The following is a 15,366-nucleotide window of genomic DNA, read 5'->3' as shown; positions in this document are numbered from 1 at the left end:
GAGGAATGGGTACAGAAATTGTGGTATTTTTACACAATGGAATACTACTCAGCAATCAAAAAGGAGGAAATCATGAAATTTGCAGGCAAATGGTGGGATCTAGAAAAGATCATTCTGAGTGAAATATCCCAGAAGGAGAAAGACAAACATGGGATATACTCACTTATATAGACCTATAAGATATGAAAACATAATGAAATCTATACACCTAAAAAAGATAATCAATTGAGCGGACATGGGGTAAGATGATCAATCCTCGTTTAGAAAGACAGATGGGATGTGCATTGAACGTATGACAGGAGTCTACTGAGCGCATCTGAAAGACTCTAACTAGCAGTGTTTTCAAAGCAAAGACTCATGACCAAACCTTTGGCAGAGTACAGGGAATCATAAGAAAGAAGGGCAGTTAGTCTGATGGGGAAAGGATAGGAGCTCCACAAGGACCAAATATATCTGGGCACAGGGTCTTTTCTGAGACTGACATTAAACCAAGGACCATGTATGGATATAACCTAGAACCTCCACTCAGATGCAGCCTGTGGTAGCTCAGTAACCAATTGGTTTCCCAAAGTGAGGGGAACAGGGACTATTTCTAACAGGAACTCGATGACTGGCTCTTTGGTCTCCCCACCCCCGAAGGGAGGAGCAGTCCTGTTAGGCCACAGAGGAGGGCTTTGCAGCCAGTCCTGAAGATACCTGATAAAACAGGATCAGATGAATGGGGAGGAGGTCCCCCCTATCAGTGGACTTGGAAAGGGGCACGGTGGAGATGAGGGAGGGAGGGAGGGACTGTGAGGGAATGAGGGGTCGGGACACGGCTGGGATACAGAGTTAATAAAATGTAACTGATAAAAAATAATAATAATAATAATAAAAAGAAATGGGAAAAAAAAGGATAAAGAGCCATTCCCCATGCCCTTTAGCACCCTTTAAACATCAGCCCTTTAATTATGACTTTTAAACCTCACCTTTCCACCCCCACCCCCATCCCTGTCAGCTGCAGCCATGGCTCATGTTTAGGGTTGTGAGTGGCCTCAGCTTGCCTGCTGGGAATGACCTTTTCTTTTGAGCTTAAGTACGCAGATTGAAAAGAATTTGTGTTGGCTATGTGCCATCTTTTAAGTCAGCCCAGGAAACACCGGCATTCCATGCAGGACTTCTGCCTGCTCTTTGTGAATGTCTTTGTCTCCAAGCTGGTGTAATCTGCATTGCCTCAGGTTCTCATCAAAGTTCAAGGGAATAAGACTAAGCTGTGGGTAGATATCACACTGACAAACCAAGACCAACCACGACAGACCCTGGAGAATTCCTTGAACATTCAAGCCAGAGGAATCAAAGCAGTGGCTTCTGTTGAGTCACGGTGTGGTACTTCCTATGTAATTGAAAGTCATTCTTATTTATTGCATTTATCCTTACCAGCTAAGTTCTACCTTGGGAAATCTGGGGCCTTTTAACCTTAGATTCAGCTCAAAATTCAGCAACCAAAAATCTTCCCACAGTGACTTCATATTAAAGACATAAGATGTTTCTAGGACTTATTTTAGCATCTTTCAAATGTTATGTTGCATGGATTTGAGATTAAACTTGACTGTTATTTTCGAAGCATCAGTTGGCTAATTCCAATGTTAGTAAAATGTGTTTATGAGTTAACCTTTATAAGGGAATGCATTAGAAACATTCCCAAGTTGTCTGTTTGAATGACAAAATAAAGCATGTATTTTCTATTAAAAATTATTATTCTATTGCTTTGTTTATCTTTTATGAGTATTAAAAACCCCAAACTGTCCATGAATTAGATTCTGATAAACCATCAGAACTCTTGAACGTACAGCCTCTATAATTATGAGAGGCCAATAATTGTGATCCAATCACCCAGTTTTCTGTGACAATATTATATGTAAATAATAGCAAAATGTTAATATGAATCATATTTTGCCACAGGTTTCATTTATATAATAATTTCTTTATCATGGAGGCCTGGAACATACTATGTTAACAAGTCTATCATTGAACTCATCAGCATCTTCCTGCTTCTGCTTCTCAATTTCTGGGGTTAATTCATGTGATATTACACCCAAATTAATTTTACCTTCATGTGTATTCATGACCTGTCTGCATCAGTTATGTGAATGTCAGTCTCTGTACAGATCTAGGTTCATGAGTGTCAAAATGATGAATGCAAGACAGAGAAGGACATCTAGGTTCATTCTGAGCTGTCCACATTATTTCACACAGAGTCTCTTAACCAACTGTTTAATTACCAATTGACTAACTTATTGTAATGATCGAGACAGAGTCTGATCAGGTAGCCCTGGATGGCCTGCAACATATTCTGTTAACTAATCTGGCCTTGGAATTACTAAGATTCTTTCTGCCATTCATTTCCTACTCCTGTGAAGAAGAGAGAGTACCATACCAAGTGATCACACAGTTTCTTCATTGTTTTCCTCACATAAGCCTGATACTCTGGCCAGCAATCTTGTAGCATACCACTTCTTCCTGTTTCTGCTCTCCAAATGATCATTGGATTACAAAAGATACTAATATTCTTTGGGAGATCTGAATTCAGGTCCTCACACTTGCACCTAGAGCATTTTACCTTATTAGGGAATTTTTCCTCTGTCTAATAATAACAAGACAAGAAAAAATACACTTTTAAGGATGCCAAAAGAACCACACATAAAGGAATAGCATTTCATTTTATTGTCAAAGTGTGCTGTTCACAAAATAGTTTTCTTACTGTTATATTTAATAAATTGTTCTTCACTTGGATATAAAAATATTTTATATTTAGACATTTTCAGTGTTTTTATGAAAAGAAACCTTATATTTTGTAAAAATCTATAGGGAGAGAGATTCTTTTTACATTAAACATTTTACATGTTACATCTTCAAGGAATGGTGCTGTTCTAAGTGGATGTCTGCAGGGAGAAGAATGCAAATAGGTCCATTTTTATCACCCTCCACAAAACTCAAGTCCAAGTGGATCAAACACCTAAACGTAGAACATAAAGAAAGGCTCAATGTCCTTATTCTACAGGGAAATGCAAATCAAAAGGACTCTGAGATCCCATCTTGTAACTGTCAGTATGGGAAAGATAAAATGCTGAAGTGACAACACATGCTGGCAATGATGGTGTGAGAAAGGGGAACACTCTTCCATTGCTGGTGGAGTACAAAATTGTACAACCACCATGGAAATAAATCTGCAGTTTTCTCAGAAATTTGGGGATAGAATGTCCTCCAGAACCAGCTATACCACTTCCAGGCACATAAAAAATAGATGCTATACCATACCACAGAGAAAGCTGTTCAATTATGTCCATAGTAGCTTTATTTGTAAGTAGCCAGAAACTGGAGAAAATCTAGATGACCCTCACCAAAAAAATTGATGAAGAAAATTCCAATGGAATATTATTCAACTATTAAAACAAAGACATCATGCAATGTGAAGATAAATGGATGGGACTAGAAAATATCATCTTGAGTGATGTCATCCAGACCCAGAAAGACACACATGGCATGTATTTACTTATAAGTTGATATTAGCCATAAAGTACAGGCTACAATTCACAGACCCAGATTAGCAAATCAGGGTACATGGGAGGATGTTTGAATCTCATTCAGAAAGGGAAATAAAACTGACATCTGATCATCCTGAATGAGTTATCCCAGAAGCAGAAAGACACAGACAGTATATACTCACCTATAAGACATAAAATATAGGATAAGTATACTCAAATCTATACACCAAAAGAAGCTAAGCAAGAAAGAGGACCCTCGGTAAGATGATCAATCCTCACTCAGAAAGAAAAATGGGATAGACATTGGAAGAAGGAGAAAACAAAAAACAGGATCCTACTACAGAGGGCCTTTGAAAGACTTTCCCCAGCAGTATATCAAAGCAGATGCTGAGACTCATGACTAAGTTTTGGGCAGAGTGCAGGGAATTTTATGAAAGGAGCAGGAGAAGTAAGACCTGGAGGGGATAGGAGCTCCACAGGGAGAGCAACAGAACCAAAAATTCTGGGTATAGAGTCTTTCCTGAGACTGATACGCCAACCAAGGACCATTCATGGATATAACCTAGAACACCTGCTCAGATGCAGCCCATGTCAGCTCAGCTTCCCTACTGGATTCCCTACTGAGGGGAACAGGGACTCTCTCTGACATGAACCGAGTGACTGGCTCTTTGATAACCTCCTCCCTGAAGGAGGCCAGCCTTACCAGAACACAGAGAAAGAAAATCCAGCCAGTCCTGATGAGACCTGATAGGTTATGGTCAGATAGAAGGGGAGAAGTACCTCTCCTATCAATGGACTTGGAGAGGGGCATGGGAAGAGAGGAGGGATTGGAGGGTGAGATTGAGAGGGAATGAGGAAGGGGCTACAGCTGGGATACAAAGTGAATAAACTGTAATTAATGAAAAATAAAACTTAAAAATACTGTTATTCAGAAAACAATAGATGTCTGAAGTTGATGTAGGGAGGGACAGTGGTCGGAGAGCGTGGGAAGGTAACAGGGGTAGGTTTCAATTATGGGCAGAGCAAGAGGGTCATGTGGGAGGACTGGGAGACAGAAAGAAAATCATTTGGTTGGGCATTTCTAGGACAGGAGAAGCTCATCAGAGTCTATGTGGCTGGGTGACCCTAACTGAGGTTTCTAGGAGCTTGAGATATGGAGCCTAAAGTTGCCACTTCTTTTAGCCATGTGGGAGTATCAGTAGAGGGACACTAACCATAAAACTTTTGACCCAAACTTGGCTGCAAGAAGTATAGGGTTAAAGATGAAGCAGAAATTGAAGGACTGTAAAGAGCAATGACTGTCCAACTCTCTTCCCATGGAAGAGAGCTAACTGTTCTCTTAATGATACTCTAGTAATATTCTGCTAAGCTTGCCAACAGGAGCCTAGCATAATTGTTTTCTAAAGGGCTTCATCAAGCAGCTACTAGAAACAGATGCAGAAACCCACACCCAAACAATAGGCAAACGCTGTCAGTTTGGCAGAACAGTGGGAGTCAGGTTTGAGGGCACTGGAAGGGCCATGGACACCATAAAATGACCTACAGAGCCAACTAACCTGGGCCTATGGTGGCTCTCTGAGACTGAACCACCATCCTTAGAGTAAGCATGGCCTGGACCTTGGTCCCCTACACATATGTAGCAGATATGCATCTTGGTCATCAACAATGGGATGACTAGCATTGTCTCCTAACAATGGGAGTAGAGTCTGTCTCTGTCTCTGTTGCTTGACTTTGGATCTTTTTCTCCTAGCGTGCTAGCCATGTCTGTCCTCAGTGAGAAAGGATATACTTAGTCTTTCTGAGACTTGAAGTGCCATGGTGGGTTGGTACCCCTTGAGACCTCCCATTCTCTAAGAAGTAAATGGTGGAATGGTTAGAGTGGGGTGTGAGTTTGGGACTGGGAAGAGATGAAGTAAGGGGCTAGGATCAGGCTCTAAACTGATTAAAAACAAACAAATAAATAAATGGGAAAAAATAAAATTAGAAAATACTTCATGAACTATTTACTTATTCAATTAGGACATATTGTTATACCCCAGTCTCAGATCTCAAAGACCACCAAGGAGCAATTCTGATGCAAACTCAGTAGAGGCTTTATTACAAGCTCAAAGACCAAATGCATCAGGGCACAGGGGTCCTTTATAAGACTGTTTCTCCAACCAAGGACCATGTACGGATATAACCTAGAACTCCTGCTCAGATGTAGCCCATATACTGAAATCTTAACACTGAAAATATTCAAATAATCTGGCATTGCAAGCTTGACAAAAGGAGATGATGAAAGGCCAATGTTATATGAGGCAAGTAAAATGAATAAAGTCAAAATTATTGGCTGTTTTGGAAAGAAGAAAAGGACACATGAAAACATATACGAAAGTGATTTGAGAATGAAAAGAGGGACTGTGAATAACCCAGGGAAGTTTTAATCAATACATCCTTTAAGTAAAAAGAATTCTGAAATTTTAATGAATCATTGTACTTACTGTATACGAAGGTCTTCAAAATAGTATGGCAAAAAGTGATGAGGAATGTTGTTGCCTATGTAATAAAGATGAAGAGGAAAAAATGCAGTAATCTTCACATCTCCTTCATGGTGGAAAAAATCCGTGATTCTTACAAAGCATTCATTGTCAGTAAAGTTATACCCGAAATTCAGAATATACAGGAGCGCTAAGAAAAAAACCCAGAACATCCTATTAACACACATATATGCCCAGGCATAAGACTAGTGGATTCAGATCTAATGATGATAAGCAGGTATATATTCAGCTCAAGTGTTTGTGAACATGTTAGCTTCTAACTCTGTTAATGACTGTAGATGTCACACTAATCACCCTAATCTCTTCATAGTCCTTTCTTCCTTGTCATTGAGGATTCTGAAACTCTGTCTTCCCTGAGGCTTTGCATCTGAGGCCCTGTGTCCTGCATAAAAACAAGTTGAATAATGTGTTTTGGATCTTCTTCCCTAGCCACAGGCATCATGATTTGAGCCATGAATACAGCAGGACAGTAGTGATCAATTTTCTCATGGGGGGCTCTTTTACCCAAATCTGAAGCAAGAAACTTTTTTCATATGATGACACCTGTGGTTGATGAAAACTTGTTGTATCAAAGATTGCCATTGTAGGTAAATTGCAAGAAGTCCTGAACCTCCCCATGACATTTATGCAGAGCCAAGATTAATTGTACCATGCTTTTTTTTTCATCTCCTCCTTTTTTATCATTTTTTTTCAGAGAAAATGGAAACAGTAGTTTTCTGGTGGCAAATCTTTAAATATATATATATTTACTAACATTTACAGCTCTGGAGACATCTTTCTAAAGCAGATCTGGTTATCTTTGTTGACTCTTTGGTTTGTTCAATAAAGAGGCATGAAAATGCAGTTCATGTAAATTTTGGGGATGTTTTGCCTTTCCAAACCACTCTGAGGGAATGGGATTTGTTGATGTGAATAGCCACTTCCTTGTTCTTCTGTTTTGCAGTGTAACAATCTCTACCTTCAGTTTCTTCAGGGGATGCTTTTCCCAACACACTGGACAGGAAGCTGCTGTTAAGATTAAGCAAACTGATGATTTCAGTGGGGGAAATGATGATGTGCCTTCTTTTTCTTCTTCTTCTTCTTCTTCTTCTTATTATTATTATTATTATTATTATTATTATTATTATTATTATTTTCATTTTATTAACTCTGTATCCCAGATGTATCCCGCTCCCTTATTCCCTCCCAATCCCACCCTCCCTCCCTCAGCTTCTCCCTGCCCCTTTCCAAGTCCATGGATTGGGGAGGACCTCCTCCCCTTTCATCTGGCCCTGTTTTTTTTTTTTTTTTTTAATTTTTTATTTAACTTTTTTTTTTATCAGTTACATTTTATTAACTCTGTATCCCAGCCGTGTCCCGATCCCTCATTCCCTCCCAGTCCCTCCCTCCCTCCCTCATCTCCACCGTGCCCCTTTCCAAGTCCACTGATGGGGGGGACCTCCTCCCCATTCATCTGATCCTGTTTTATCAGGTATCTTCAGGACTGGCTGCAAAGCCCTCCTCTGTGGCCTAACAGGACTGCTCCTCCCTTCGGGGGTGGGGAGACCAAAGAGCCAGTCATCGAGTTCCTGTTAGAAATAGTCCCTGTTCCCCTCACTTTGGGAAACCAATTGGTTACTGAGCTACCACAGGCTACATCTGAGTGGAGGTTCTAGGTTATATCCATACATGGTCCTTGGTTGAATGTCAGTCTCAGAAAAGACCCTGTGCCCCATCTGGCCCTGTTTTATCAGGTATCTTCAGGACTGGCTGCAAAGTCCGCCTCTGTGGCCTCTGTGGACTGCTCCTCCCTTGGGGGGAGGGGCGGTCAAAGAGCCTGCCATTGAGTTCCTGTCAGAAATAGTCCCTGTTCCCCTTACTATCGGAAACCAATTGGTTATTGAGCTACCACAAGCTTCGTCCAAGCAAAGGTTCTAGGTTATGTCCATACATTGTATCATGCTTTTTTAAACAAAAGACAATCATTGGATTCTTCACTTCTTACTAACAGTAATGTCTCAGAATTTTCTTCTCCGATGTATTTATATCTGCAGAAAAATAAGATGTCTGCACCCATCACAATCACAAAGTGAGCCCATTGCTCTCTTTGGAAAATTCAATAGTCATGCTGCCTTCCTCACTTCAAAATTATCTACTTATTTCAGTGCAAAAATCAAGTTTCCTCTTTACATTATGAGACTGGAACTTTTCCAGTCCTGTTCTTTTTTCTTTCTGGGTTAATCACTGAATATAGGTGTTGTTGTGATACATCCATGCATCCAGAGCAGAGTGTTCTGCTCTGAAATCATTAGGGTGTGTGAGAAATCCTTCTTGGTTCTCTAAAACTTACAATAATTTAAAGGCATCTTAGTGTGTCCTTTCACCTAATATAATGAGGGAAGCTATCCTGAGCAGTGCTCTATTTCTTTGCTACTAGAAGTTTAGAACAATGAATGTACTCTGTATTCTGTTACCGTAATAAATGGATACTCTCCAAAATAAGTTGATGACTCCAAGAAAGGGTCACTGAGTGAACAAAACCCCAAATGAGAGAACAATTAAAAACATTAAAATAAGAAATGTTAACAGGAGAAACTATAGCTTGTTGGGAAGTTCTTTTTTGTTTCAGATTAACAATATGCAATGAGAATATAATAGTCAGAACCTATCTATTATAAGACGGTATGGAATGAAAAAGGGACAGGAAAACCTGCTGCTCAGGAAATCACAGTTCAGTGCAATCCTGGGTAATAGAGCAACTGTGTGTCAATCAGCTGAAAGCTGCTCCTTCCTTAGAGTGCCAAATCTGCAGAACAGAAAGTTCATTGTTAATGTCTTCAAGAAGATTTTTTTATACAGGATAAACATGAGCCATAAAGTTATGGGTTTCAGGGAATGTCCTGGTAACAAAACTAGGCATTTATTAAATCCTTTTTATTTCTTGGTATTTTCTGACAAAATAAATCATTGTTACACTGTCTCTGCATTGTTGATATAAGTCTAAGAAAAAGCATAAGGTATGGTACACTAGTTTCTCAACTTGTATTTAAGTTGTATGTATTCTTAAACTTGTATTTAAGGATAAATATTGAAGAAATATGTTAGTTAAATAGTTAAAAAATAAGTTAGTAAACAGGTGAGATTGACTGTGAAATATTGTGTTCTGATGCTTGTGTCCTGACTTTTCATTTATTTATTATTTATACGTATTCCGCCTGCATGTGTGCCTGCATGCCAGAAGAGGGCACCAGATTTCATTATAGATACTTATGAGTCAGCATGTGGTTGTTAGAAATTGAACTCAGAAACGTTGGAAGAAGAGCCAGTGCTCTTACCTCTGAACCATCCCACTAGCTCCTGTCCTGACTTTTAAGGTGTAACTCTCCTCGCTGAGTCCCACGGTCTTGTCTCTAGCAAGCAGTGCAGACTATGTTATCACTATGCTCACTTTTATATCTGTCAATTTCTGAGTTATGAGAGTATAGTTCAAAATTTTAAATCTGCTCAACTTTTATTTATCTGCAGGCTGTGTTTATCATGCAAACACCCACCCTGTAGAAGCTATAATCAGCAGACCCAGGGAATCTGTAGGCCCAGAGTCCCAGATACCTGCAAGTAGCCTTTCTAGCAGTCTATAATCTTCTTATCCATATTGGAGAACAAGGACCACGCCACACTGCTAAAGGAAATGTTTGGAGATGCTTTTTCCTAACTCTTGAAAGCACTGGGCTGTAACCTTGTAAAAGAAGACCTCAACTGAAGTTGTAATCTCAACTGTCAGACAGAGTAAATCAAGACCTCAGCACTGTTGTTGGAGAGGTGGCTCAGCATTTACAGTCTCTGGCTGCTCCTTGAGAAGACCTGGCATGTGAAGTGGCTCACAACTCTCTGTAACTCCAGTTCCATGGAATCCACTGCCTATTTTTGGCCTCTATAGGGCACAGGCATGCTTTTAGTGCATAGACATACATGTGGGAAGATACCAATGCACATAAAATAAAAATAGTAAAATTGTTAAAATGTTCCTGAGACTGGTATAAATTGCCTCATTCTGAGCCCTGTAAATACTTCTAGTGAAATATTTAGGGAGATGGGGGAGGGGAGAAGTACAACCAACAAACTAATAAGTTTGCAAATTCCAAAGCAGGAATGATATCACTGTTTTAACTAATAAATATTTTCTGATGTTGTTAAGTCTTCACTTTTGAATATATATAACTTTTTGGCTTTTGTTTTTAATTAAGATATTAATTTAATTTATATCTCAATTGTAGCTTTCCCCTCTTGCTTCTTTTCTCAGTCCCTCCTCTTACCTTTCTCCCCCAACCATCCATCAACCAGCCCTAGCATACCAAGTAACAGTAGGATGAGGCTCATCTTCTCTCACTGAGGCTAGAAGAGATAACCCAACTAAGAAAAAGGGATCCAAAGTCAGACAAAGTCAGAGAAGACCTCTGTTCACATTTCGGTAGTCCCAAAGGAGGACCCAGCCTCACAACTCTCACATATATGTGCAAAAGGGCCTAGGTCCATTCTATTCTTCTTGTTGACATTTCAGTCTCTATGATCTGATTAGTTAGTTGATTCTATAGGTTTTCTTGTGGTGTGCTTGATCCCTCCAGCTCCTTAAATCTTTCCCCTACCCTTCCACAGGAATTCCCAATCTCCTCTTAATATTTGGCTGTGGCTCCCTGCATATGTTTCTGTCAATTGCTGTTTGATGTCTTCATGATGACCTGCTAGGCAACTGTCTGTGAGTACAGGAGGAATATCATTATTACTGTCAGTGGTGATATTCTTCTCATGGCATGCGTTTCAAACTGGGCCATTCTTTACATGGCCCTTCCCTCAAATTCTGCTCTATCTTTTACCTCTGTGCATCATGTAGGTAGGATAAATTGTGGGTCTAATATTTTGTGGATGGGTTGTTGTCCTGATAGCTCCCTTGGAAGTCTTGCCTAGTTACAAGGGATGGCCACTTTAGGCTTTTTATAACCCATTGAGTTAAGTCTTAGCTAGAGAGGCTGGAGAGATGGCTCAGTGGTTAAGAGCATTATATGCTATTCCAAAGGATCCAGGTTCAATTCCCAGCCCCCACATTTCAGCTCACAACTGTCTGTAACAGCAATCCCCAATTCCAAGGGATCTGACATCTTCACACATAATGCACATAAAATAAAATTAAATAAACTATTAGAAAAAAAGGTCTTAACTAGAGTTCCCTTCATAGATCCATAGGCGTTGCCACTGTTTTAGGCTTCTACCTCATGGCTGAGATGCCTCTCCAATCTAGTCCATTACTCTCTTCCTCCATCCTTCCTTCAACTCTTCCTTCCTGTTTCCATCCCTACCCATTCTCTGACTCAGTCCCTTCCTTCTATTCACCTGGGATGTCTATTGAATTTCCTTTTCACATTGAAATTCTTGCTTCCATGTTAGCGCTATTTTTTTAAACTCTCATTTTAGTTTCTTTGTGCCTCTACTGCCTTTCCACCAATCCCCCAATACTAGATAGGAGGGAAGCGTGTTAGAGGGGAAAGGAGGCAAGGATTTCTTAAGCTATTTCTGGCTGGTTATGGTTACCTTTTGGAAAATACTAATCTCAGTTGTCAGGATATCTAGCAGTCCAGCCTACCAGCAAATCAGCAAATGCAGGACCAGCAACAGCACTTGGAACAGTGGCCTTCTTCCAAAGGTCTCCTCTAAGCATTCTTTCTCTATCTTGGAGACTCTCTTTAAAGCCTTCTCCTTCAAAGTGTCCTCTTTGGGTGAAGGATATCTAGGCTGTTTCCAGTTTCTGTCTACTTACAAATAAAGCTGCTATGAACATAATTGAACAAGTGTGCTTGTGGTATGGTGGAGCATCTTTTGGGTATATGCCCAGAAGTAGTATAGCTGGGTCTTGAGATGTATCTATGTTGGGACCAATTAATGAATGATGAGGTTCACAGCAGATCTATGAAAGAGGTTTATTAGGTGGATATGAAGAGAGGGAGAGAAGGTAGAACAGGACATGATGGGGAGAAAGAGAGAAAGATAGGGAGATGCCCTGAAAGAGAAAGGGAGAAGGCCAAGTGGTGAAGAGAGACCAATATAGAAAACGACCAAGAGAGCAAGAGAGAGACCATGTCTCTTGGTTTGTCCCTTTAAGAGGCAAAGGTAACCATGCCATCCAGGTGTGGCAGGCGACACATGATGACATCATAAGTTGCTAGGCAACCAGAAACAGGTTTTGTTCCAAAATCCTAACAATCTATTCTTTATTTTCTTAGAAACTACCACATATATTTCCCAAGTGATTTTACAAATTTGCACTTCCACCAATATAGGGGCTATAGTTAGAGGTTTTTTTTGTTTTGTTTTGTTTTTTCTTTTTCTTTGTGTCTTAGCCACTCTGATGGGTGTAAAACGTAATCACAGAGTTATTTTGATTTGCATTCACCTGATGAATAGAGATGTTGAACATTCGTATAGGTTCTTCTTGCCATTAGAGATTTCTCTGCTGAGAATTCTCTGTTTAGATCTCTACACCCATTTTAAAAATTGAGTATTTTGTTCGTTCATGTCTAGTTTCTATGATCCCTCTGTCTGATGCAAAGTTGGTAAAAATATTTTCCTACTTTATAGGCTACTGTTTTGTTCTTTTGACCATGTCCTTTCCCTGACAGAAGCTTTTTATTTTCACGAGGTCCCATTTACGAATTATTCTTAGTGTCTGGGCTGTTGTGATTCCATTCAGGAAGTTTTCTCTGTTTTAAAAATATTCACCACTTTCTCTTCTAACAGAGTTAGTGTATCCAATTTTGTGTAGAGGCCTTTGACCTATATAGACTTGAGTTTGCAGGGTGATAGATTGTTCTCTATTTGTATTGTTTTATATGTAGACATCCAGTTAGAGCAGCCCCATTTGTTAAAGATGTTTTCTTTTTTCCACTGCATGGTTTTTGCTTGTCAAAAATTATGTGTTTATAGGTGTGTGGATTTTGTTATGGGTCTTTCATTCAATTCCATAGCCTATATGTCTGTTTTTGAGCCAGTATCATGAAGTTTTTATTACTGTTGCCCTCTAGTAGAGGCTGAGATCAGAGATGGTGATACCTCAAGATCTTTTATTATACAGCATTATTTTAGATATCCTAGTTATTTTGTTTTCTTTATGAAGTTGAGTATTGTCTCTTCTATGTCTGTAAAGAGTTGTGTAGACATTTTGATGTGAACTGTGTTGAATGTTTAGATTGGTTTTGTAGGATGGCCATTTTTTTTTCTATGTTAATTGTATGGATTCTTGAGCTTGGGAAATCCTTCCATGTTTTGAGATCTTCAAAGAATTGAAGTTCTTTTCATACACGTCTTTCACTTGCTTGCTTAGAGTTATACTGAGATATTTTATATTATTTTTTAGCTATTATGAAGGGTATTATTTCTCTGTTTTCTTTATCAGCCCATTTATCACTTGTTTGTATGAAAGGAACCGATTTTTTTTAAACTTAATTTTGTATCCAGCTACTTTGCTGAAGGTGATTATGAGTGGGAACATTTCCCTGGTAGAATTTTTGGGGTCGCTCCTGTATACTATAACATCATGGGCAAATAGCAATACTTGGACATTTTTTTTCAATACATGTCCTTATAATGTACTTTAATTGCCTTAATGCTCTAGCTAAATCTTCAAGTACTATATTGAATAGACACAAAGAGAGAGTGGACAGCCTTTTCTTTTGTGTAACTCTAGTGGAATTGCTTTAATTTTCTCTCCATTTAAGTTGATGGTGGCTATCATCTTGCTATATGTTGCTTTTATTGTGTTTAGGAATATACTTTGCATTCCTGGTCTCTCCAAGCCTTTTACCATGAAGAGATATTGAATTTTTTTCAAAAGTTTTGTAAGCATCTAATGTGATGATCATTTTTCTTTCATTCAGTTTGTTTATGTGATGGAATTATATCCATGAATTTTTTATATTAAACCACCATTGCATTTCTGAGTGAAGCCAACTTGATCCTGGTGGATGATGTTTTGGATGTGTTCTTGCATTGTGTTTGTGAGTTATTTAATTGAGTATTTTTGCATCAAAGATCACAGGGAAAATTTGCCTGGAATTCCCATTTTGTTTATGTCTTTATGTAGTTTTGTTATCAGGTTAACTTTGGCCTCATAGAATGAGTTTGGTAATGTTCTTTCAATTTCTATTATATGGAATAATTTGAAGATACCTTTAGTAGCTCTTCTTTGAAAGTAGGCAGAATTCTGCACTAAAACCATTGGTCCTGGGATGTATTTTGTTAGAAGTCTTTTACAGATTGCTTCTACTTCCTTATTTTTATATCTGTCAACTTCTGAGTTATGAGAAAAGTTAAAAAAAAAAACTAAATCTATTATTATCTCAACCTGTATTCTTCTAGGTACATGCTAGGCAGTAGATGTCATTATAATGTAACAAAAATAATAGACATTTAGGCAAATTTGTTCATATAACTTGCTTGTGCCTTCAGGACTTTCTTGGCCCTAATCAATACACAATTCCATTTGATAATAGATACCTGCTGTGCAACTTGTACTTTATGACTCAACGGTTAAAAGAATGCTAGCTTAAAATTGGCTGTACAGGTTGCATAGTAACTTCATAGCCCATTGCCAAATGTTTATTTATTTATTTTTATATTAAGGCTCAATAGCAAGCAAGAAACTGTCTTTTAAAGGACAGCAGACTGGATCTATTGAAGAGCCTTCTCCTGTTTGAGAACTCATAAAAAGGTAACAGCTTTCCAAGTCACTTGAAATATAGGCCAGAGTAATATATCCAGGAGAATAAACTGCTGTCATCAGACCAAAAATAGGCTTTCCAAATGTAGGATTAAAAGGGTTAGACTAACTTTGTAACCTTTATATCTTCTAAAGCCTATAGTTTTGAGTTTTTGGTTCAGGTTAAGCTAAAGCCTCTTAGTACCTTTCCAGAGAATGGAAAAATGTGACCCTATCTGTGAGGACAGATAGAAAAAAAGCAAGCAAGCAATGACCTTCACTCAGCAAAAAGAATGGCCAGACCCTTGTCTTCGAGATAATGTTGCTTAGCTATCAACTCAGACGGCCTCAATTCTTCTTCTGAGTAGCTCCTGACCTTCAGCCAAGAGCCTGCAGCCCTAATCTTCAAGGATGAGCTAACCACCCCCATCTTCAATTGCAGCTGCATCCACACTTGGCAGGACTGGCCAAACTTGAGCACCTAAGACTAACCAATTATCTTACCTTATAGCTTCCTCTTCCAATCCTAAATTGCCAAAACTGCAACTTCAAATTTCCAGCAAATTTTCTTTTAAAAACC

At 38.9% G+C, this 15,366-nt stretch overlaps 1 protein-coding gene across 1 annotated transcript in view; it reads right to left on the bottom strand.

The window, feature by feature from the left end:
* LOC110561262 (vomeronasal type-2 receptor 116) overlaps positions 1-15,366 on the bottom strand; it is a 186,301-nt gene that overhangs the window by 45,592 nt on the left and 125,343 nt on the right. The window contains exon 7 of the mRNA XM_060366762.1: positions 6,008-6,194. Within this exon, the coding sequence (XP_060222745.1) occupies positions 6,008-6,194 (187 nt within the window). The remainder of the gene's footprint in view (positions 1-6,007; positions 6,195-15,366) is intronic.

This window comes from Meriones unguiculatus, chromosome 14 (genome assembly GCF_030254825.1).
Source record: "Meriones unguiculatus strain TT.TT164.6M chromosome 14, Bangor_MerUng_6.1, whole genome shotgun sequence".
Lineage (NCBI taxonomy): Eukaryota > Metazoa > Chordata > Mammalia > Rodentia > Muridae > Meriones > Meriones unguiculatus.
The sequence above is the reverse complement of the archived record's forward strand: the minus strand, read 5'-3'. Positions and strand labels throughout refer to the sequence as shown.